This window comes from Python bivittatus, unplaced genomic scaffold, assembly GCF_059951505.1.
Source record: "Python bivittatus isolate LINGU-HERP-01145 unplaced genomic scaffold, Pbiv_v1 ctg000440_np1212, whole genome shotgun sequence".
Taxonomy (NCBI): domain Eukaryota; kingdom Metazoa; phylum Chordata; class Lepidosauria; order Squamata; family Pythonidae; genus Python; species Python bivittatus.
The window spans coordinates 288859-313295 of NW_028277063.1; the positions used below are offsets into that span (position 1 = coordinate 288859).

The window sequence follows — 24437 nt, forward strand, 5'->3', positions numbered from 1 at the left end:
CAAACACTACATAGGACAGACAGGCAGAGTACTAGCAGAGCACATCCACGAGCACCAACTAGCAGTCAGAAGACATGATGAAAATTTCTTAATCTCACAACACATGGACAGACTCAACCATAGATTTAACTGGGAAACTGTCAACATTTTAGACCAAATATGCAAGAGAATTCTTGGAAGCCTGGTATTCAGACAAGGCAGCAATTAACAGACACATAGAGATTAACAGCATCTACATACTATTCAAAAGAGACAAAAGACCAGAAGATCACCTCACCAGCAATCAATCACCAGCAATCATCACCCAGATAAGCAAAGGTTACCACCAGGCACACAATCAAGCAGCAAACATATGCTAATCAAAGAACTACCAGAGGAGCAAAACAAAAACCCCACCCCCACCAGCACTGGCAAGGCAGGCCACAGCACATAAATATAGAGCAAATCCCATCCCATTTTAGTGTTGAAGATGTTACCTAGCCAGGTAATGAAATGTTTGCAAGAAAAGAACCAAGCTCAGAGAACCCCAAGGACTCCACTATGCAAAGCTTGTTAATTTCCATAGCAGTGTGTCCTTGTCTAAGTTCTCTAGATATTCAATTTTAAATGAATCAGGCCAAAATGATTTTCTTATCAAAAGGGGCTCCAGAAATTTTTCACATGCTGAAGCAGAAATAGGGCAGTACAATAAATAATGGGTAAAATCTTTTATACTTTCCTTGCAACAGAGACAGAATCGCATATTATATGGGATATTGTGAAATCAGTGAATATCATGGATCAATCCACCAGAGATTCATCACATGGACAATGGGAAAAGTGTGTCCAGAAAAATCCATTCTTTCCAAGAATTGATGGTAATATGGAAACATTGTCCGTTCTGGCCAGAATGCAGTTGAAACAGGGGAGAAGGGTCAAGAAACCTTCTTGAAACCTTCTCTAATTAAAAGACTACTTAGTCCAGTGGTTCTATATATATAAATATAAATATAAATATAAATATAAATATAAATATAAATATAAATATATATATTTATATTTATATTTATATTTATATTTATATCAGAGTGATTATCTCCAAAAGGGTAATTTGGGCATATCCCGGGGGTAATTGAGTCAACTATATTTGCTTGTTTGTGAGTAGAGAATCCAGTTTGGGTTTAGGACCCCTACTGCCAAAAAACTTGTGTAAAACAAGAGCCTGGTTTTTTTGTTTTTTGTTTTTTGGTGTGTGGGGGGGAATGACTTTATCTGAGACTAGGAAAAGGAGTAATTGAGTCATATACTTTAAAAATCACTGACTTAGTCACTTACAACTCTTTCAGAACTGCAGGAGGTTGGAAATTGGAAATAGTATCAGCTGAGAAAGTTGGACCAAGTAGATAACATCCACAGCACATCATTGGACTTACTATAACCCTGACCTAGCCATGTATACATCACACAGACATCTTTATCACTAGATCTTCAGGGACTAGAGGACTTCCAAGAGGTGATTATTTGCCCTGTAATTAGCAAAATCACTACGTTCCAGTTCTGTTGCTTTGGAGGTATCAAAGCTGCATGAAGATTTCTGGGGAGAAATAGGCCAGTAAAGCCATACCCAAACAGTAGCTGAGCTACCCTTTATAAAGACCTCTGTCCCACTGAAATCTCAGAGTTGAATTGCAACAAGTAAAGAATTGTCATTGGGAGTTTTAATCATTCTTCATTTTTTATTTTTTTATTTTTTTTAACTACCTTCATCCTTTTGCATGGATATTTCCACTTAGGTCTGGTCGAGACAAAGGTTACTTGCTGTGATCACAGCTATATTTTGGTGACCATGAACTTAAGCAGGTGGATTGGTGGCTCAAGACTGCTGGCCTTTAAAACTCTTTTGCTCTTCTTCTTCCCTGAGAATGTCAGCAAGACTTTGAAATTGATCTACATCCAGCCCTCCCACGCTCCAGGGGAATTTTCTACATCTAGAACTGGGGTGATATTTGGGGGGTTTTCTTCTTTTATGCTTAAAGCTGAAATCTCTCACAATTTCACAAAGCAGCCAGATTTTAACAAATCTGGAATGTAAGTACAGGTTTCTTCTTTGCGTTATATGCATTACACCTTCAGAGAAAACTAAAATTCTATTCATTTTACTAGAACTGATCTAACAGAGTAAATCTGATCCAACCAATGCCATACAGGTCAGGACTACTTTTAATGGAACAGCTTTAGTAACAGATTTTTGCAAGTCTGAATGTGCTTCGCCCTCCCTCACATTATCTTCATGTGAACTAGGGAGGGTCTCGTGTTTTCTCAAATTCATTTTTTGGCCCAGGCTCAAGGTCTACTAATCTCAACATTGCCTTGGTAACAGTTCTTCTTCCTGTCCTTCAAGGCCACTCCCTGTGCAATAATAGGTAGAGCATTACAACTGGCAAAGTTCAAGTACATCCTTGTAATGGAAAAGGCACAGGATTAAATGGCGGCCCATTTGGCCAGAGAGAACCCTTCCTAGCTCACTAAGGATTGAAATCTTTGCCTCCTATTCTGTTGATAAATTATCAGCAGCTTTTTAGTTTGTCAAATTAATGTGCAGTGCACACAGCTTCTTCCCATAAAATCCAAAATTAATCCTCTCTACAGAAATTAGTGAAATTACCTATATTACTTAAAACTTGTTTGCCTTTTTTTCTGGTATAAGGATTTGTGGTTGTGCACTCTTATTTCAGTGTGATACCAAAAAACTACCAGCACATTCTTTCCATGTTTTTTGCCATTCGTGAGATCAACCAGGACTTTAAGCTGTTACCCAATACCACACTAGAACTGGAGGTTTATGAGAACAATTTCAGTGTTAATCTTGCCAGTAAGAATATTCTAGACTTTCTTTTCCTGAATCAAGGGAATCCCATCAACTACGAATGTTTTAAAAGGAGCAAGAGGAAGCTCTTGGCTACCATTGGTGGCCTCACCTCCCCAAACTCCATCCAGATGGCCCACATTTTGAACACTTACAAGATTCCACAGGTAGGCGGTTCTTTCACAGATTCTTTTATATTTGCAATAAATGATCAGTCACTTCCCATATACCCCCCCAACAGAATTTGCAAAGTTAAGAAACATTACTCAGTAAACTGAACAGCATCTCATTTCTTGTTATGTATATTTTATTTTCACATTTTAATTATTTTTTTAAAAAATCAAAGAAACTTCAGAATAAAAATAAAATAAAATTCAGATATGTTGGCTTTGCAGCCCAGTCATCCTTCAGAAGAAGCATTGCCAGTTACATAAAGCAGAGGATATGCAATCAGATGGCCTCTGGTTATTTTGAATTTGCACTCCAGGAATCCTAATTAGGATTGCCAAAGGGAAAAAATTGTGTGCCACTCAAAACCATCTCAAGGGCAACCTTGAGAAAATATAGTGTTGAATAAATGGTAAAATAATTGTGATCAGAAAAAATGGACTGGGTCTAGTAAAAATATTCAGGGAAAAAAACATCTTGGATAAAGATGGATGTGGGGGACAATTTAAGAGTATTTTATTTGACACAGAAAAACACTGCCAAGGTTTGCATCCAGGTTTTTCTCTGGTGCAGGCATTTAATATACAAGGTGCTGTATTAGGAGTTATAAGACAATAACTCTTGCTTTAGTATTTTGCCCAGAGAAGTGATATTTTCCCTTGGTCTCCTGCTAGACTAAAATGGGCCTTCTAAATGGTCATTCTATAACTGCCCACTTACAGGAGGAATTGTGAGGAGCAATAAAGAATATCCTGGCCTAAGATAATTTGTTTGCAGAAACAAAGCCGTGGTGCGTTTTTTACAACAAAACCGCAGTCATCACAAAGAAAAATGTCATTTTTCAATGCATGGGTGTACATGTAAATCTTAATGATACACACAAGAGTGGAGGAAAACCTACTCAGAAAAATGTTCATCAGCAACAGTAGTCAAAGAAGACCTCTGCTTGTTGCTAAATTTCAATTCCCATCAGCTTTAGCCAGTATAACTAATGATAAGAAATGATAGAAACTGAAGTCTCCCGATTCTGAAGGGGAGCACTCAGATTCTCATATTGGGAGGGTTATGATCTGCTTCTTCCATGTCATTTGATGGCAGCATTTTGATGTGTGGAATTCAGTACTGATGTTATTGTGGCATCCAAAATTCAAAAAGGGAATGGAAAAGCTATATGTTCTTCAGGACAAAAGGATGCACTTCTCACATTAATTTTCAGTGCATCTTCCTTCCACACAGCTCAGTTATGGCTCCTTTGACCCAGTCCTGAGTGACAAAAGGAGGTTCCCTTCCTTCTTCAGCATGGTTCCCAATGAGAACTTAGAGTATGAGGGGATTGTTCATTTACTGAAGCATTTTGGATGGAACTGGATTGGCCTTTTGGTATCTGAGGATGAAAGTGGGGAAACCTTTCTCCGAAATCTCCAGGCAAAGCTCTTCCAGAATGATATTTGCATTGCTTTGAGGGAATGGATCCCAATAATAAAAAGTGATGAAGAGTCCTTTTTTGCAACGTTAATCAACATAAGAGATGCTATTTTCCTGAACATTACCAATGTGTTCTTGGTCTCTGGTGATGCCCAATCTATGGCAGGTTTGCAATGGATGTTATCAGTCTGTGAATTTCACATGAGGGGCCCAGTGAACCACAGAGTGTGGATCATGACCTCTCACTGGGATTTCACCGCTGCTGTATTGCCAGGCATTAGTTTCCCAGCACAATCCTACAACGGATCCTTATTCTTTTCACTCCACACAAACCTGGTGCCAAGATTTCAGGAGTTTCTTGAGAGCCTGAACCCTTTTTTGAATCTGTTCCCTTTCATCCTTTCATTCTGGGTGTCTGCATTTGACTGTTCATTTATCCCAGATCCCAAAGCAAAAAACTCCTGCACATGGAAGGAAGAACTGGGGAGTCTCCCAGGCTCTGTGTTTGAACTGACCATGTCTGGAGAGAGCTACAATATCTACAATGGGGTTTATTCTGCAGCACATGCTTTGCACGCAATGCATTCAACAAGATCAAAGTCAGCTTCTCTTAGCAATCAGGATGGAGCAAATGTTCAGCCATGGCAGGTATATCATTGCTCTTTTCAGATATGCTGGTGTAAGGCCTGATATAGATAAGGTGGGAAATAGCAGCATGAAGGTTCTGGATTCGGTGCTCTGCAGTAAGCAATGAACTGTTGGCAATTACAGTAAGTGTCTGCAATTTAGATTCTAATTTAGCTGAATCCTGTCAGAGAACCTGCTCCCAGATCAATCTAACAGCTGTAGAAGGGGGTCTTTTCTGGAGATCTGTCAGTTAGTGCTGTGCTCTTTTGTAAAGCATCATAAACTTAATCAGTTTAAATAAAATTTGAGGTGCTGCAATATTAATAGTGTAACCGCTGCAAATGATAAAATCTGGAATTGTGAGGTTAGGGAGAGATTTTCTTGGAGAAAATCTATGTCATCGCTATTTTAATGAAAAATTACAGTGAAAATGGATGTGATTTAAGATTTAAGTAAAAATGAATGTGATGAATCCTCTTAATAAATATCACAATTCTTGTGGCATTTCTCACATTTCTTAGCTGTTGCCCTATGTTACATTTTATTTTTTTAACAAAGATCTTCAAGAGAAACGAGAGAGAGAACTTTTTGAGAATCCTTCTCTTTGGAAATATAAATATCAGTTCATCACAAAAATACATACAATATACCTATTACATTCAACCTGAGCAGAATTCTCTAGTCCAAAAATTATCTCCAGATTTCATTGAGATAATACTTTTCCATTCCTTGCTTTCTGATCTAATCTTTTCTGCTCCCTCAAATCCAGTTTCACCACTTCCTGAGAACCACCTGTTTTAATAACAGTGCAGGAGATGAAATCTTTTTTGATGAGAAGGGGGACTTTGAGCCTGGATATGACATCTTCAACATGGTCACTTTCCCCAATCAGTCCTTCCAGAGGGTCCGGATTGGAAAGATGGACTCCAGAGGCCCTGTTGGTGAAAAGTTTACCATTAATGAAAGTGCCATTGTGTGGAATCACAAGTTTCAGCAGGTGGGACATTTGGAGGGACTATCATTTCTGGAGGAAGATACTTTTGTATGATGACTTGAAAGTGCAGTTTAGTGATAATGTGCTGAAGTCACATGGTTTTTCTATTTGTGTGTGTGTGTGCTTCAAATCGCTCAACAAACTACTAAGTTTAAAAAGTCACTAGGAGATGTATTTTGAAAATGGACAGAATAAATGTAAGGAGCAAACAGGCTCAAAGAATGTGATGAATCCTTATGGTAAATGTCTATTATGTAGAGAATAAATACAAGCAGGATGTCATTTTTCTCTTCTTATTCAAAAAGTAAGCAACCAAGCGGAGAACATCTGTGAATGTGCTCACACTGAGCTAAACAGTGGGACAATTTTTCTAGTGAGTGACTCCTTATTTTCCACAAGGTAATAAACTTCTTGCAGGGTGTTTTTAAATCTACAATACAATTTCCTTTTGCCATATCCCCCAAATAACCTTGATCTTAGGTATTGTGGATGCAAAATAAATTTACAAATGAAGTATGTATGTATGTATGTATGTATGTATGTATGTATGTGTATATATATGTATGTATATATGTGTATATATATGTATGTGTATATGTGTGTGTGTGTGTGTGTGTGAATGTGTGTGTGTGTGTACATGTGTATGTATGTATATGTGTACATACATATATGTACACACATATATATAAGAAACAAGGTTTCCTACTGTTGGTATGCTCCCTTCAAAACATTTTTAGAGAACTGTGTAGATACTTATGATGCAAAGAAGCAGTCTTTATTTTCCAAGCATAGAAATTGCAACAACAGCTTGCTCCTTCATTTTGGCCTGAAGAGCAGGCTACAAGTGACTACAGATTTTATTGTTGTCAGGTAGAATGAAAACATTATGTTATTTTATGTTTTAAAAATCATTTTATCTGTTTTTCTGTAGATTGGTTGATAGGTACTCCTCAGTAGACACATCTCCTTTTATAGCCACACAAAAATAAATAAGCATGGATGTGGTTTAAGTAAAACTCAGCATACAACCCAGAATACGAGATGGTTCCTGTAAAGTTGGAACATTCTTCCAATTTAGTAAACCGGTACCCTTTCCAATTGTGTGCTCTCCAAAGAAGGGGAAGGATTTCCAGAGTTGTTGGTGACACCCACTCATAAAGGTTCCCAATGGTTATTTTAGGTGCCTCCCCATGCCAGATGCGTTGAGAGCTGCCAACATGGATACAGCAGGGTTGTTCAGGAGGCAAAACATGCCTGTTGCTACATTTGCACCAAATGTCCCGAAGGAAGAATTTCAGTCCAAACTGGCAAGTGAAAGAAAGAAATAGAATTATACAGACCTTTCATGCTTATCCCCTTTTTGTTCATTTCAACTTTGGTATAGTCACTTGGGGAAAGGTTTTACTCCAGTCCACTCTGGAATGGTTCTGAGGTAAAGTGTAGCAGCTTTGTTTTTTTTTGTTTTTTTTAATTAAATGAAGTTTATTTGAATAGTTGAATACATTTTTTCCTATTATAATCTTGTTCAGCAGGTTGAGAGATGACATTTTTTTCCAGGAAAAGGGAAGTGGAAAATTGATTGATTATTTTCCATCAAGTTATTTTCAATGCCTAACAACAACATAGATTTTCTTCATGACAATCTATCCTTAACATTTCAGGTCTTCAATCATCATCACCATAACTGAATTCATCCACCTTGATGCTGGTTGTCCTCTTCTCCTCTTTCTTTCCACCTTTCCCAGCATTAGAGCCCTTTCCAGAGAGATAGGGCTAAGTTGTTCAATGATCCATCGGTTTGTTTTCTTGGTTGTCTCTCCAACACTAAAGTTCAAAGGGTCAATACTCTTCCTACGTGCTTCTTCAAAGCCCAAATTTCACTTCTATAAAATGTCATAGGGAATACCATGGCTTGCATGATTCTGATCTTTCTAGGTAGAGCCACATCACAGCATTTGAATATCTTTTCCAAGGCCTTCATGGATGCTCTACCATGAGCTAGACTGCGGCACATTTCTTGACTGCTTGCTCCTTTAGTATTGATGGGTCATCTTAAAAGGAAGAAGCTATCCACAATTTCAAAATCTTCATTGCCAATTCTAAGGCTGTTTATTCTACCTGTTCTCATTAATTTGGTCTTCTTTATATTTAGTTTTAGTCACATTTGTTCACTGTGCTCTTTAAGTTTTAACACTTGGATTTGCAGATCCTGTGCATTTTGGGCTATCAGGATGGTGTCATCCTGCACAGGCTATTGATGTTTCTTCCTCCAATTTTAAAACCACACTCATCTTCTTCCAATCCAGCTTCCCTTAATATATATTCAGCATATAGTTGAATCAATAAGGGGAGGGTATACAACCTTGTCACAAATCTTTGCTAACCTGGAGCCAGTCTATTTCACCATGTTCTGTCTGTACTATGGCTTCCTGACCTGTATATCTTTTTTGGTGAGGACAATGAGATGTCCTAAAACGTTAAGATTTTCCTATTTTTTTCTGAGCACATTCCACAGCTTTAAGTGATCAACACAATCAAAGGGCATCCTGTAATCAGTGAAGCACATGGTGACTTCTTTTTGGTATTATTTGGCTTTTTCAATTATACAACATGCATCAGCAACAATGTCTTGTGTTCCCCGGCCTTTTCTAAAACCAGCTTGAACATGGGGTATCACTTTTAACATGTAGTGCTCTAATCAGCGTTGGAGCATTATTTTGCTACCATGTGAAATTAAAGATATTGTACTATTGTTTGCACACTGTATTAAGTCTCCTTTGTTTTAGTATTGGAATATGGATTGACCTCTTCCAATCTGTTGGTCACTGTGTCATTCTCCAGATTTGCTGGCATAGCTTGGTTAGAAACTTGACTGATTCTTCTTCTGTTGTTTGCCATATTTCAGTGGGTATTCCATCAGTTTCTGTAGCCTTCCAACTTGGTAATAACCGGACTGCTGATCTAACTTCATCTTCTAGTACTAGAGGTTCTTGCAAGAACAAAATATCTTCTAAGGTATCTTGGATGTTGACCTCTCTACTGTACAGTATTTCAATACACTCCTTCCATCTTTGTTTGATCTCCTTTGAATCCATTACTATCTGTCCACTGGCGTCCTTTAGCATACCAGTTTGAGGTTGGAACCTCCTTCTGAATTCAGAGATCTTTTCAAAGACTTTCCTTGTTTTTCCATATCTGTTTGCATCATTGATGTATTTACAAATATTGTTGTAATAGAGCTTCTTTCTCTTCTAACCAATCTCTGAAAGTCTTTGTTAAGTTTCTTTCTGAGATTTTTGTCTTTCTTCACTTTGACTTCACTTCTCTTCTTGGCAATTTCCACAGTTTGTTCTGACATCCAGCTTGCTTTCTTCTCTTTCTTCATTTTTGGCAGTCTCTTTTCAGATTCATTCTGAACAACTTCTTTAAATTCATTCCATAATTCCTCTGGTTCTCTATCTATGAGTTTCAGGATGTCAAAGGAACTCGTGCTGTTCTCCTTGAAAATGGTAGGTATATATTCAAGATCATAGTGTGGAAACTGGCTGGCTTTCTGCTTCTTCTTTAGCTTAACTTGGAACTTACATATACAAGCAGTTTGTGATCTGTTCCACAGTCAGCACCCAGCCATGCCTTTGATGCTATAACTGAGCTCCTCCACCTCCTTTTATCAGTAATATAGTCCATTTGATTTCTATTTATTAATTTATTTATTTATTAAATTTATGGAGCTGCCCATCTCACTGCTGCAACTATGTGGAATACAGAGTTAAAAACCAAAAAAGCAATACATAGATAACCACAGCAACAACAACAATAAATCATTTAAAAAACATTAAAAACAATACAGCTATGAAAACATTAAAAACATATTCTGCAGGAGAGCACAATTCATTTTGTAGAAATATAACTATTGAACAGGCTCTCCACCAATACTACCAGAATCCCAAGATAGATGACAAAGGCATGTTTTCAGGGTCAGGGCTGATCTGATCTCAGGGGGAATGATGTTCCAAAAGGTAGGTGCTGTGGCAGAAAAGGGTCCCCTCCTGGGTTCTGCCAGATGACTTTCCTTCATAGACAGGACCTGCAACATGCCCTTTCTGCCAGATCTGATGGGACGGGTAGATGTAACTGGGGTGAGATGGTCCTCAAATATCCCAGCTCCATGCCATTTCTATGTACTCTGTCCTGTCTGGTGATGTCCATGTATAGAGGCCTCATTTTAGTTGTTTGAGGACAGTTAGCTATAAACAAATCATTGGAGTGGCAGACATTGATAAGTCGGTCTCCTATTTCATTTTGATTTCCAAAGTCATACAATTCACTTACATGTTCCCCTTTCATGTTTCCAACTTTGGCATTCTAGTCTCCAGTCACAAGCAGTGCATCTTGTTTGCATGCTCTGTTGATTTCAAATTGAACTTGTTCATAAAACTCATCAGCCGCCTTTTCTTCTGCATTGGTGGTTGGAGCATAAGATTGAATGATTGTCATATGAAAGTGTTAACCACAAAGTCTAATCAATATTATTTGATAGTTGATTGCATTGTAGCCAAGTACTGTTCTTTCTATACTCCAACTATAAAAGCAATGCCATTTCTTCTTTGTTGTTCATATCCTAAGTAATAAACAGTGTGCTCTTCTGATTGAAAGTGTCCAGTCCCAGTCCATTCAATTCGCTAATGCCTAAGATGTCAATTTCTAGTAATTTCATCTTTCACTGTGTTGAGCTTTCCTACGTTCATGTTTTTTACATTCCATGTTCCTACTGTAATTCTATCTTTGCAGCTTCAGATTTTCTTCTCCTGTATGGCAACATCAGCAACTGGAAGTCCTGAAGGCTTTAATCTAGCCACGTCATAAATGCCATTAGGACTCTGAAAGCTTCTCAGTTCTTCCTCAGTAGCACGTTGAGTGCCATCTGACCTGAGAGGCCTATCATTGGCACTATATCATCAATCATTTGATAATTTCTATCCATATGGTTTTCTTGGTATAAATACAGATGTGGTTTTCCATTGTCTTCTCCACCACAGTATGAATTGATGCTTTAGCCATTGTCACTAACATGATCATCTGCCTCTGGCATCTCCCGATATTGCTGCTACCCAATATAGGCGACAGCTTGCTTTAGTTGGGCAGCTGGAATGACTTTCACACCTTGGGTGATCCTGCTGGAAATATACTCTTTTGGCTTACACTCCTGACTTTCTTTGTTCATCCCTCCCAGGAATGCACCCCGTCACAATGAGGCAGCACAGCAGGACTTTGGGGGGAGAGGGGAGTGAGAGTGGAAAACAAGTTGCTAATATTGTGGAAATTGAACTGAATTCTTTTGCTTTCATGATAGTACAGGATCTTTTGCTAATGTTTAAAAAATCATTATTGTTTAAGGAGAAATGTGTAAGTGAATAGCATCACCAGGAGTGATTTCTGTAAGTTAGCTCTGTAAAAGGTTCTGTATATTGGGTAATGACTAGGCTTTCCTCATGTATTTCAGATGCAGACCAATGTGAGAGATGCCCAGAAGATCATTATTCCAATGCAGAAAAAGACCAGTGCCTTCCCAAACGTTTCAGCTACTTATCCTTTGGAGAACCCTTGGGAGTCACTCTGACTTCCTTGATTCTTTTCTTTTCTGCAACCCTCATTTTAGTGGCAGTGACTTTTATTCTGCACTGGGACACCCCCATTGTCAAAGCCAACAATAGGAACATCACATGCATCCTTCTTTCTTCTCTCCTCCTTTGCTTTCTCTGCTCCCTGCTGTTTTTTGGTTGGCCTGGGGAGGTGACTTGCCTTCTCAGGCAAATGATGTTTGGCACCATTTTCTCCATCTGTGTTTCCTGTGTCTTGGCCAAAACCATTACCGTAGTTCTGGCCTTCCTGGCCACCAAGCCAGGAAACTGGACAAGGAAATGGCTAGGCAAAAGACTGGCAGGATCCCTCATTGTCTTCTGCTCCTTAATTCAAGCTGTTATCTGTGCAGTGTGGTTGGTCACATCTCCTCCCTTCTCAGAGTTGGACATGCACTCCCAGACTGAGGAGATCATTGTGCAATGTAACGAAGGCTCAGATTCCATGTTTTACCTTGTCCTGGGCTACATGGGGCTGTTGGCCACCATCAGTTTCACTGTGGCTTTCTTTGCTCGAAAATTGCCTGATACTTTTAATGAAGCCAAGCTGATCACCTTCAGCATGGTTGTGTTTTGTAGCATTTGGGTGTCCTTCATCCCAGCCTATCTGAGCACCAAGGGAAAATATATGGTGGCTGTGGAGATCTTCTCCATCTTGGCTTCTACTGCAGGTCTCCTGGGCTGCATCTTTCTCCCCAAGTGCTACATCATACTGTTGAAGCCACATCTAAACACAAAAGAACATCTGACCAGAAGGATATTTTAATGGTCATATCCATATTTTTCAGTACTTTCCTGGTGACCAGAAGCATCTTTAGGGGAGAGCCTGAAAATTCAAGATGGCAGACACAACCACGCAACTGAAGCCCTTCCTCTTTTTTACATAATGTGCATGTATGATGCATGGAATAAAGGAGCAGGACTTTGACATCTCAATAACAACCAGTTGCTTGATATTTTTGAAAGCACACACCCACTCATACACCCATGCCACTACTAGTGATTAAACCTCCATTTAAAAGGACTCCATTTGATTTCTTTTTTTACTAATGTTGAAGTGTATATTCTATTGCAACTATGTCTCCATGATCTGATTGATATATAACTCTTAGTGATAACACTTCATAGTTATCCTCCCCTCCCCTCCTGTGCTATCCAAGCACCCCGAAGTCTAACTCTCTCTTGTGCTTCACCAGCAGAACCTGGCTGAAAAGAATTCCTGGATTTTCCTCAGGCTATTTTACTTTTCAGCCAAGCAGAGTTTGCCAAGTTGCTAAGGCAAGGCGGTGACCAAAAAAAGAAGAGGAATGGCAGGGATGCATCCCCCATTATGAAACTGATTCTCCAAGAAGACCTCTCCTCTGGCTTCTATAAAGTTTTTCTGCTTTTCATTGTTGTTTTAGTTCTTACTCTGTGGTTGGGAATTCTTGTGTTTTGTTCCAGTAGCTGTGAACCAGAAAGAGATGTAGCTAAATGAAGGACAGGGTTTAAGATAAATAATCACTAACTGAACAAATCAATAAATGTGAAAAACATCTTAGGTTACTGCAGTGATATAGAAAAAGCTGATAATAAATGTGTCCTTTGTGAATTTCTTTGCCTTGTGTTGAATGGCATTAAACATTGAGGCAGGTGCTTCTAAAGCCTGCATAATGTGAAATACTTCCATGATTACTGGACTCAAGCTATATCCCCCGATATGGAAGATTTTTTTCCTCCATCTGACATAATGGTTAAATGCCATGTGGTTTTTATTATCACCTCCTACGTTTCAGGACTGAGCCACAGACTGCATACTTTCTCTTGTGAAGGTCCTCATTGCTACTTCTCTGCTCTTAAAGCCTAGCTTCAAGTTATGCCCTGGTAGACGTGTCCTCTGATGACAAGTGGGGTGGAGGGGAAGTGGAGTCAGGGAAATCTAGGGACAACAGTCTTGGCGAGGGTGATACCAGTAGTGGTGGAGCTAAATATTTTTATATGTTTCCTATCTTCCATTTTTGTTATAGAACTTCAACACAGAAAGGTGATGAACAGATGAGATGACCGAGAAGACACTGCCCGAGTTTGAATAGGAGCTTCCAGCAGTGGGGCAGCTAAATTGTAATTAACATGGATTTCCTGCTCTTCTTTGGAGAACTGCTTTGGACAACTGTGTGTTCAAAGTTACAACATGTAGCACAGAACCCACAGGTTTCTTCCTCTTGACATCACAATTGTTTCAAGATTCTGCTCTCCTTCTGTGTGTATGTGTATATATACATACACATACAAATACACAAACATCCATAACAAGCCAAACAAACAATATTACATTTGTCATGGCTCTACCCACTAGACAACTGAATGCAGTTCTTACCTACTGTGACAAATTTGTAGTTCACAAAAGTTTAGACATTTAATAAAATTTCTTAGTCTGAAGCGGTGCTGCAAGGGTTCTGATTTTTCACGTAAAGCAAGTAAATCCTCAATCTAGACTAAATTATGCACACATACCTAGACTAAATTATGCATACATACATGTACATTTTGATTTCTATATTACAGAAATAGTGAGGGGAAAGGAAAACCATTCATGAATAAAATTCTTTGACCTATTAATTCTTAAATCATTTTTTTCCCTTATCCTTGTATGACACCATCCTTTTTTCTGACTAGCTGTTCCCTGGTGTTCAGCTCTGGTCTCAGCACAATAATATAACACTTGGGTAGGAAAATGCAAGCCAGTAAGCCACCACCTGAGGCCAAGATGGAGAAGACCTCCACAGCCACCATGAATTTCCCCTTGGTGCTCAAGTAGGTGGGCACAAAGGACACCCAGACACTACAGAAGACCAGCATGCTGAAGGTGATGAGCTTGGCTTCATTGAAAGTGTCGGGCAACTTCCGTGCAAAGAAGGCCACCACGAAGCTGATGATGGCCAGAAGCCACATGAAGCCCAGCACAATGTAGAACATAATTTCTGAGCCTTCATTGCATTGCACCAAGATCTCACCAAACTGGGAGTGCATGTCCAACTCTGGGAAAGGGGGAGAAATTATCAGCCACACAGCACAAATGGTCATTTGAATCAAGGAGCAAAGAACAATGACAAAGATGGCCAGCCTCTTCCCCACCCACTTCCTCATCCTGTTCCCTGGCTTTGTGGCCATAAAGGCTAGAATTACAGTGATGGTTTTGGCCAACACGCAAGACACTGCAATGGAAAAGACAACTCCAAAAACTGTCTGTCGAAGAAGGCATGTGGCTGTCCCAGGACAACCAAGGAAAAGGAAGGAGCAGAGAAAACACAGCAGCAGTGAGAAGAGGAGGGTGCAGGTGATGCCCCAGTTGTTGGCTTTGACGATGGGAGTGTTCTGGTAGTGGATGAAAGTCCCCATCACCACAATGGTGATTCCTGAGAAAGAAACAGTACAAGTAGCCAGAACTGCTCCCAGGACCACTCCATAGGATAAGAAGGTAACGCTTTTGGGAATGCAGTGATCTTGCTTCTCATTTGGATAGTGGTCTTCTGGGCATTTTTCACATTCCTTGGCATCTAAAATTCATAAGCAAGATCTTTAATCATTCTGCATATTGAGTTGCTACTGATGTTTTAGCAAATATTCCTTGAGAAGAAAAGAAAAGATCCAACCCCTTTTGGGACCAATACAGTGGGCCATGCCAAATAGTGGATATGTGCTGAACCCTGACTTGCCCAACCTTTCTTACCATTTTGCAATGTGAATTTGATAACTATGAAGGGCAATCTTGTGATGGAAGTCATGGGTGAGGAGGATCATGGCACGGAAGTCCAAGGTCATAGGGAAGGGGGGGAAGAATCCCAAGCATCTCCTCAGTCCTCAACCAGAGTGTGTGAAAGTGAAGAGGAGGAGGCTGGCACCTCCCTAAGGAATTCAGTGGGTTTAGTTGCTGTCGTTGGAGGTTAGAGTTAGTCTGGCGAGATTCTGTCTAGTAGATGTAAGCTAATAAAGTAACTGAATTGTCCCACTCAGTATCTTGGGCTGAACCAGACGAATCTATATGGAAAGAGTAGATGTTACCTAGTAACTGAAGATGGTACCTACTCGGGTAATGAAATGTCTGCAAGAAAACAACCAAGCTCAGAGAACTCCAAGGACTCTACAGTTCAACCCTGAGCTACATATATTCTCTTCTATTAGAATTTATTTAAGTACACATTTGTGCCTCTTACCAGTCTTGATTGAAATCCTTCCCTCTGAACACTGAATGCAGTCATAGCAGCAAATAGGTTCCCCCTGCTTTGTTAATTTTCGGTATCCAGGATGGCAACTTTCTACACATGTTGAAGAAGGTGGTAACTAACCAGAATGACAAAACGCAAGTTGATGGATAGCAGTTTTGCTTTTCCAGAATGGGTCAGCAATCATTCTCATTATTATCCTTCTGCCTATAAATTTGTAATACATTCTCCATTCTAGGCTAATAAATGGTTTGCAGAAGTTATTAATTAATTAAGTAATTCAAATGAGATAAATGTCCCAAGTAGGACTGTCAAAGAATACATTCTTTGCGTGGAACCATTTTTGCACTGATTTAATGTAATTAAAAAGAAAAATTTAATCTATGAGAAAAGGGGTAAAAATCCTTGTGACTTTTACTTTGAAAGGACACCAGTGTTTTGGCCTTTCCCCACTGCCAGTATAGGGTGCTATTCACCCTTCCTTCAACAGACAGTAAATTCTACCCGTTGAAAATATCACTTCCCTCCCTGCATCCATTCCCTCTGGGTTGGTTTCCCACCAAATGGTGGTGTCCTTATTTCCTCTGTGCAAAGAAGGTTACGCAGCACTATTGGTTAAACCCTCTGAATTGGTTCACAAGTACGTTTAGAGTATGGGAGCATTAGGACCTATGGTAGCATATATGACATTTGTGGATCAGGAAGATTTTGTTCCTGGTGTCCTGGAATTATGAGTAAAGTCACTTTACTTTACTGGAATAATGTTGTCAGAGGGCAGAAGTGATATCTTACCCTAAGCCTAACCCAGGTTCTGATCAAAAGCCTCTCCAAAGAAAGAAAAGGGGAATGGAACAGCCTTAATCTATGCTAAAAGGGTGACCCTCCTGTCAGTATCAACATCGCAGGGTTCAGCCAGCTACTTCTATTAAAGGGCCTTAAGAGCTTGATGTTTTGGAAGAAATAAAGTAGAATAAGGTAGACTTTAGAACTGCATCATTTCTTCAGGGTGTCAATGATGTTCTAAACTCAGCGGGAGGCTTTCGGTGGACTTCTGAAGATCTCTCCCATTACTAATTTTATATTTCAGCCATTAAGAAAAGTAATGATCATCTTTCTCCTGTTTAATTTTAACCTACCTCCTTAAACCGGGGATTCCATATAATGGCACTTTCATTTATACTGAGTCGTTCCCTTTGAGAACTCTGAGGCTCGGTCCTTCCAACTCGGACTTTGTGGAAGGATCGATTGGGGAATGTGACCAAGCTGATGATGTCGTATCTTCCTCCCAGGTTCCCACCGTCATCCAAAACTATTTCTTCCCCAGCACTATTGTTGAAGCTGATATTTTTCAGAAATACGTGAAGCTAAAAGTGAAGAGCTATAGATGACAAATTGGTGCAAATAGAAGGCAGTGGGATTAACAGTTTCATTCTCTGGTTTACTGAACTGTGATCTCCTTGATTTCTTGATTAATATTTGTACATTACTGTTCACTTATCTTCTGTTTTTTAAAATGTGAGATGAGAGAAAGAGACGAACCAGTACCCACATGAACACACATCCATACACACACACACACACACACACACACACACACACACACCTGGTTGTTATCTGTTGGTTTGGACTACTAATCCCTTGATCAAATAGATACCGCTTCAGAATGTACAGTGCATATAGAAGCATCTGAAAATGTTCTTGTCAATAATTCTGCTTAAGTATGTTTTACTTAAACTGCATGTTACTTAAAAATATAGGAAGAATATAACATATGTTTCTGTTCTTTATTTAAGAGTGAACCTGCAGGACTATGAGTGATAGATACTTCACCTATCATTTATATTGCCAAAAAGTGACTTTACCCGTAATTATTAAAAGCAGGTTGGGCTGCCTCTTAGCATAAGATTAAAACAAAAACAAAAAACTATTGTGTTTCAGTGCTGGTCGAGGTGTGGTTTTCTCCTTAGTAGTTCCTTGATGAGGGTATTGCTTTCTGCCTGTTTGCCTGGTGTTAATCCCTGCTTATCCAGGTGTTGGCTGCTGGAGAGGATGTGTTCTGATCTTTTTGTTTCCTTCTTAGCTTTTTTATTGTCTCTTTTAAGCTTCCAGGAATTCCCTACCACTTTTGGATTTAGCTTGCTCTAGGATCTTCATAGTTTCCCAGCTGAAACTATGGTTGAGTCTGTCCATGTGTTATGAGATTAAGGCATTTTCGTCATGTCTTCTGACTGCTAGTTGGTGTTCATGGATGCGCTCTGCTAGCCTTCTGCCTGTTTGTCCTACAAAGTGGCTGTTTCAGTCCTTACACTGTATGTCATAGATGACTCCTGTTTTTAATTCTTGGGATTTTTCTTACTGGATCTTTTGGTTTACTGAGAATGTTTGGAGGGCTTTAGCCGTTTTGGTGCTATGGTAATATTGTGTGGTTGTAATAGTCTGAGATGTTTTTGATGTATGGTAGCATTTACTTTTTCATAGCATCTGTTGGTTGTACTGTAGTGAGTTGACTGGTCAGGCACTTTTTGATAAAGTTGTGTGAGTATCCATTTTGTTGGAAGATGTTGTATAGGTGGTCTGTTTCCTTTTTCTGGTGTTCTGGGTTGCTGCAGTGCATTTTTTCTCATCTGAATTATGTTCTTACAGAGCTCCTCTTCTGCAAGGTTGGGTTGATACTTTGGAAATGGAGCACTTGTGTAGTATGGGTTGTTTTTCAATAAACTTGCATTTCAAATTTGCTGTTGTTTCTTCTGCTGATGACATATCCGGGAAGGGTAGTGTGTTCTTGTTTATTTCTTCCATTGGGAATGTTATTCCTCTGAAGATGTTTTTGATAATTTCATGTCTCTTCCCTCTTATGATGAAGGTGTCATCTACATACCAGATCCATACTTTTGGTTGTATGTGTGGGAGTGCTATAGTTTCTATATGCTGCATTATGGTCTCTGCTATGAGTTACCTACTTGGGTAATGAAACATTTGCAAGCGAACAACCAGGTTCAGAGAGCACCAAGGACTCCACAGTTCAGTCCTGAGCTACAGATATTCTCTTCTATTCGAAGAAATGATTAAACAGAAACAAATTATTAAGTAAGGCAAGCTACATTATCTTACTCTTCTACACCATTTTCTTGTGAAACCTCACCAAAACAGGTAAAAATGGCACCATTGAAATTTGATGACAAAATGGCTAGATTTTTAAGTTTCATGAGGGTACCTGTAACAATGGAGGACTTTGGTGAGCATCTGTTGAATAAAGTCACTCTGATTGACTCACAGTTGGCCTCTGGCTGTGTTGGTCTGCCAGAGATGATTGGGGTGCAGTCTTGTCTGGTTATCTGGGTTGAGTGGCTTCCACTCCAGTGGCTTCCAACAGAGTGGACAGGTTCCTTGGGACTCTGAGTTCTGCTACCTATGCATTAGACACATTTCCCTCCTAGTTGGTGAAAGCCTCCCAGGAGGTGACAAATAGCTAGGTCCAAGCAGTAGTGAATGCCTCACTTGTGGCAGAGAATGGTTCCTGCCTCAAGATGTCATCCCTGGACCCAGCAGTCCTAGACAATTTCCATCCAGTCTCCAACCTTCCCTTCTTGGGAAAGATTGTTGAGGAAGTGGTAGGCTTGCAGCTCCAAATGGTTCCGCAGGAAATTGATTATCTGGACCTACTGCACTTACCTTTTCATGATAAAATACCAATATGGCATCAATCATACTTCTGAATGACTTCTGGCAGTCTTGGGATGAAGATAGTATATCCATCTGGGCCCTCCTTGATTTTTCAGCACTTTCAATACCATTGATCATTGTATCCTTGTGAACTGGGAAGGGTTTTTGGCAGTGGGCAGCATAGTTATTCTGTGGTTCTCCTCCTTCCTCTGTGCCGGATTCCAGTTAGTGTTGGTAGTAAGGAGAAGGTCTAACCCTAGGTCTCTGCTTTGTGGGGTACCACAAGGCTCAATTCTCTTCCACACTCCTCTTTAACCTCTACGTGAAACCACTGGGCAAGATCATCCATAGACACAGGGTTGAGTATCACCACTATGCTGAAGGTACTCAGGTATACATCTCTGCTCTGGGCCACCCAAATGATGCCATCAAGTTACTTTCCTAATGCCTAGAGGCTGTCTAATTGGGAGTGCTTGTGGGTTTTAATGCCCCCCCCCCTTATCTAGTGATTCTCCATCATTAACTCTAGATGGGGTAACAGTCCCCCAGGAGGAGTTGAAGCACAAACTGGGGGTCCTCCTGGACTTGCAGCTTCTGCTTGAGAAGCAAGTGGCAACCATGGCAGGAGAGCCTTTGCATCACTACATCTGTGTGCCCGTTACACCCATTCCTAAATTCCTAGGTGGCACTGCTCACTGTTACTCATGTCTTAGTCACCTCCTGGTTGGACTATTGCAACATGCTCTACACAGGGCTGGCCTTGAGAAGCATTTGGAAGCTTCATCTGGTCCAGAATGCAACAGCATGTGTAGTATTGGGCCCTTCATGGTATGCCCACCTATCACTGCTGCCCTGTGAGCTGTGCTGGCTCCCATCAGGCTTCCAAGTGCAATCTGAGGTTCTGATTGTCCGTTTGAAAGCCCTACATGGCAAAGGACCAGGTTACTCATGGGACTGCCTCTCCCCAGTGGTTTCTGCCCAGCCTGTCAGATTAAGCAAAGTCAGCATGCTCTGGGTCCCAACAGTGAAGCAGTGTCAGTTGGTGGACCCTGGGAAGCATGTCTTCCTTGTCATGGCACCTATCATGTGAAACAGCCTCCCCCCTGAGATACGGACAGACCCTACTCTGCTGGTCTTCTGAAAGGCCATGAAGACCTGGCTCTTCACCCAGGCATTGGGGCCAGGGTGTTATTGGTGCTCTGACATAGCTGTAGATAGATTCATACTGGGATTTTGTCAGGGGCTTCAATTAGCATTAATAAAATAAAATTAGCATTAGGATAATGGGATTATTACTGCATAAGTGTACATTGGGATGAAGCCAAAAATAATTGATAAATGGTATTTTAATGAATTTAAGTTCAGTATTATATTGTAGTTAAGATCCCAATGAAAGACACCATAACTGACCTGCCAAGGTTGGACTTTCAGCAAATTCCACTTCTCTCCATTGTCCATTGTCTTCTGCCTGGCTCTAGATGCATACATGGCATGGAGAGCATGTGCCACAGCATGCACAGCATTGTAAATAGCATAACTCTGGCCAGACATTTGCATTTCAAAGACTGTCCCAGGGAGGCTCCCCAAATCCTCTTCCCCAGTGCAGATTCCTTTGCCTGGCACATTTATATTATACATTGGAAGTGAACAGATAAATGCAGTACACCAGAACTGATGTATGAAATACATCTTAGAGCGATTTGGATTTAGACTCTCAAGGAACTCCTGAAATCCTGGTACCTCATTTGTGTGAAGAGCAAAGGATAAGCTGCCATTGAACGAAAGTCCTGTGAATTTATGAGCTTCAAAGACAGAAGTGACATCCCACAGAGCTGATATGATCCAAACCCTCTCTATTGGAACCTTGCTATTAATTTCATAACTTTCAAGAATGATTCGTAAACCATCCATAGACTGCATGTCTCCATAAACAAGTATTACATTGCTTTTACTGAACCATAAGGTGGCTGCAATCTTATTGAGTTGCTTCTGCTGGAAGGTATTGGAGACATAGTTTATCACTATTGGGATGAACTGAATCAGTGAAATGCAAATATCATTCTGGATAAGCTTTGGTCTCAGAATTCGGAAAAATCTCTCTCCAGTGACATCATCTGGGATGAAGAGGCCTATCCAATTCCATCCAAAATATTTCAACAGCTGAATAATCCCACCATACTGGAGATTTTCATTTGGAGTCATCCAGATTAAAGATGGAAACTGAGTTTTATAACTTAGTGCAGGGTCAAAAGAGCTGTAACTGAGCTGTGGGATGGGAGAAATAGCAATGGTTTACAGACTAGATAAAGTATTTTCATTTTTTTTAAGAATATTCCCCCTGCAAGCCACAAAATATGTCATTTTATAGTATTATCCTGTGAAAAAAAATTATAACTCTGCTGTTTAGTCTCCTGTGAAATATCATATAGGAGTGACTAAGAATCAGAGTGAACCTATTAACCAAAGATATAGAGGGTAATGCAGAACCACTGTCTGCTCAACTGATTGGGTTACATAGCTCTGGCCCTCTATCTCTGGATGCACAAGTCTCTAAGAAGCTCTAGTTATGACAACATTGCTACAGCCAAACCAAAAAGAGGACAAAACCCCCCAATAGTTGGTACTGCTTCCATAAAACAAAGAAGAGGAGGAGATACTGTGTTGTGGATCAACAAGTCCATCCTCACATCAATGCTGACTTTTGCAGTCACTCCACCATTGGCGTTCCAGTCACCACTTTGTGGACAAGGTTACAGGAACAGGGTCTTTCAGGTATTGATTGGTCTGACTAGAGAGTCAAAAGACAGGTAGGATTGAATGACAAGAGAAGACTTTTGTTCATTAAGAAGATGACGGAGAGAATTGATTGCATATTCCTTCAGTCAAAAACACAAGACTTGAATTGTCATTTTGCATCATATGGGTTAGAGTATCTGTTGCTTTAATAAATAAAATTTAATGGTATTGGCAATATTGAGGTAATGTTACTTATTTTTACATATGATACATTTTTGTACCCATTATGGATTACCCTGCTTGTAAGTAGATTTTGTAACATATACCTTGGATTTCGCTTGAACAAAGGACCTATCCAAAACACCTCAAAGAATGTCTAAATATTTCAGGTGCTTTTGGGATTATCTTCCTTATTCTACCTATACAGTTACTGAGCCACCACCCTTTTATCTCCTATGAATGAATATGAGCCCAGATACCTGTGGAATCTTGTAGGCATTTATGATGTTGGCCATTTGGATGGAGTTCTGGAAGTTGAGGTCACCAACAGCAGCCATGAGCTTCTGATCCTTTACAGAGTTATAATTGGGCAGACAGTTTTGTCCCATGAAGAGGAGGGTCAAAAGGTTCCCACAAGCTTTCAATGGATTAAAAGCATTCTCATAGATTTGGGAGCCCAAAGTAGTATTTGGTAACAAGTTCTCATTCACGTTGATCTCGTGAATGGCAAAAAGAAAGACCAGGACATGCTGGTAATTTTTAGGCAATAGCCTGCAAGAAGGGTTTTGTTTAGTCCTTCAATCATAGAATATGACAAGCATTTGTATACTATACAGAAGGAAGCCTTTGTTGATTTGGTAGCATACAGATGTGATAAACAAACAAACAAACATTTTTTCATAGTTTTCTGCAGAAGCCTGACAAATGATCTGGCTGCTCTAATGAGTAGTAGAGAGGTGTTGCACTTGCACAACTTCTGAAGTACTACTTCTAATTTTCAAAGTGTAGAGGGAGGTATGGAATGAGGATGATTCTGGATTTAAAATTACAATTCATTCAACAAAATGATTCCTATTTGTTGACAAGAGGTGTTGTTGTTGTCGCATATATCTCTGCTACCCAAATATTTTTCTTTTAAAAAAAAATCTAAGTGAACCTTCGCATGAAGTAAAACAACATATTGCCTCTTCTTACGGTCTTGAGTGAACATGGATATTCTTGAGTCAGTATTTAGAATGCTCAAAACTCTGATTCACTCATGCCACTAAACTTGAGTTTGGTAGACCGCTGGACACTTGGTAACCAATAGTGGGGACAGACCTTTTGTGACAAGATTAGCAATGCTTGTAAAAGTCTTATTGAGGTCCTATGTCAGCTGGGGACCTTTTCAATTTCTCAGTCATTGATAACCAAGAGAGAGTTCTGAAACAAGAGCCACTTCTGAACTATAAAGCAATTGAAACCAGTTCCACTTGAACACAATCACAGTCAACCAGAGTTGCAATCCAGACCATTTATTCTTTCAGAGGACTACTTACCATGCTGTCTGAGATTCTGATGGCTTTTGCATAAAGTTGTGTAAAGGCACTTTGAGAAATACCATGGACACAAATTCAGCAATGACAATATCACTAGAGGAGGCAGGAGAATGATGCTGAACCCCTGGCTTGCTACCACACATGGAGTTAAGGGTCTTGCTGAAAGGCGTCTGAGGCAGGATAAGGAGGGAAAGCAGAAACATCCAGCCTTTGAAAGTCAAAGCAATTTGTCCCCAGTCATAGCAGCACAACCACATCGTCATCACCACACTGCTCAGCCAGATTTAGGAATAGAAAGCCAATTGTGGGACAAGGGCAGACTCTTCCCAATGGAAGAGATGGAACCTGGCCTCTGGAAAAATTACGCAGAGTGTTAGCTGCCTTTCCACATTGGTAACTGATATAGTGCTATGTGACTGTTTTTCTTATTTTGCTTGGTCTCCTAGCTTCTGGGGTTCCACAGGAAGCAAGTTCAATTATAGTGATTTTTATAATGAGAAGGTAGATAATTATCCTACCCAAAGCTGTCCAAGTCATTTCCCATAAAGAGAAATTGTATGGTCCTAACATAGCCTTTGTCTGCTCTTCTTCAGAGAAATA

At 39.9% G+C, this 24437-nt stretch overlaps 2 protein-coding genes across 2 annotated transcripts; one reads left to right on the forward strand and one right to left on the reverse strand.

The window, feature by feature from the left end:
• The first annotated feature begins 2976 nt into the window (after positions 1-2976).
• On the forward strand, positions 2977-12464 carry LOC148215682 (vomeronasal type-2 receptor 26-like). Its single transcript, XM_088142375.1, has 4 exons — positions 2977-3012; positions 5835-6062; positions 7240-7366; positions 11563-12464. The coding sequence occupies exons 1-4, from the start codon at positions 2977-2979 to the stop codon at positions 12462-12464; spliced, it is 1293 nt and encodes a 430-aa protein (XP_087998501.1).
• Positions 12465-14317: 1853 nt separating this feature from the next.
• On the reverse strand, positions 14318-24094 carry LOC112542157 (vomeronasal type-2 receptor 26-like). The gene is made up of 6 exons (XM_088142376.1): positions 23838-24094; positions 22779-23070; positions 20974-21828; positions 17037-17264; positions 15892-16018; positions 14318-15234 (listed from the first exon to the last, which is right to left on the reverse strand). The coding sequence occupies exons 1-6, from the start codon at positions 24092-24094 to the stop codon at positions 14318-14320; spliced, it is 2676 nt and encodes an 891-aa protein (XP_087998502.1).
• Between the last annotated feature and the right edge of the window lie 343 nt (positions 24095-24437).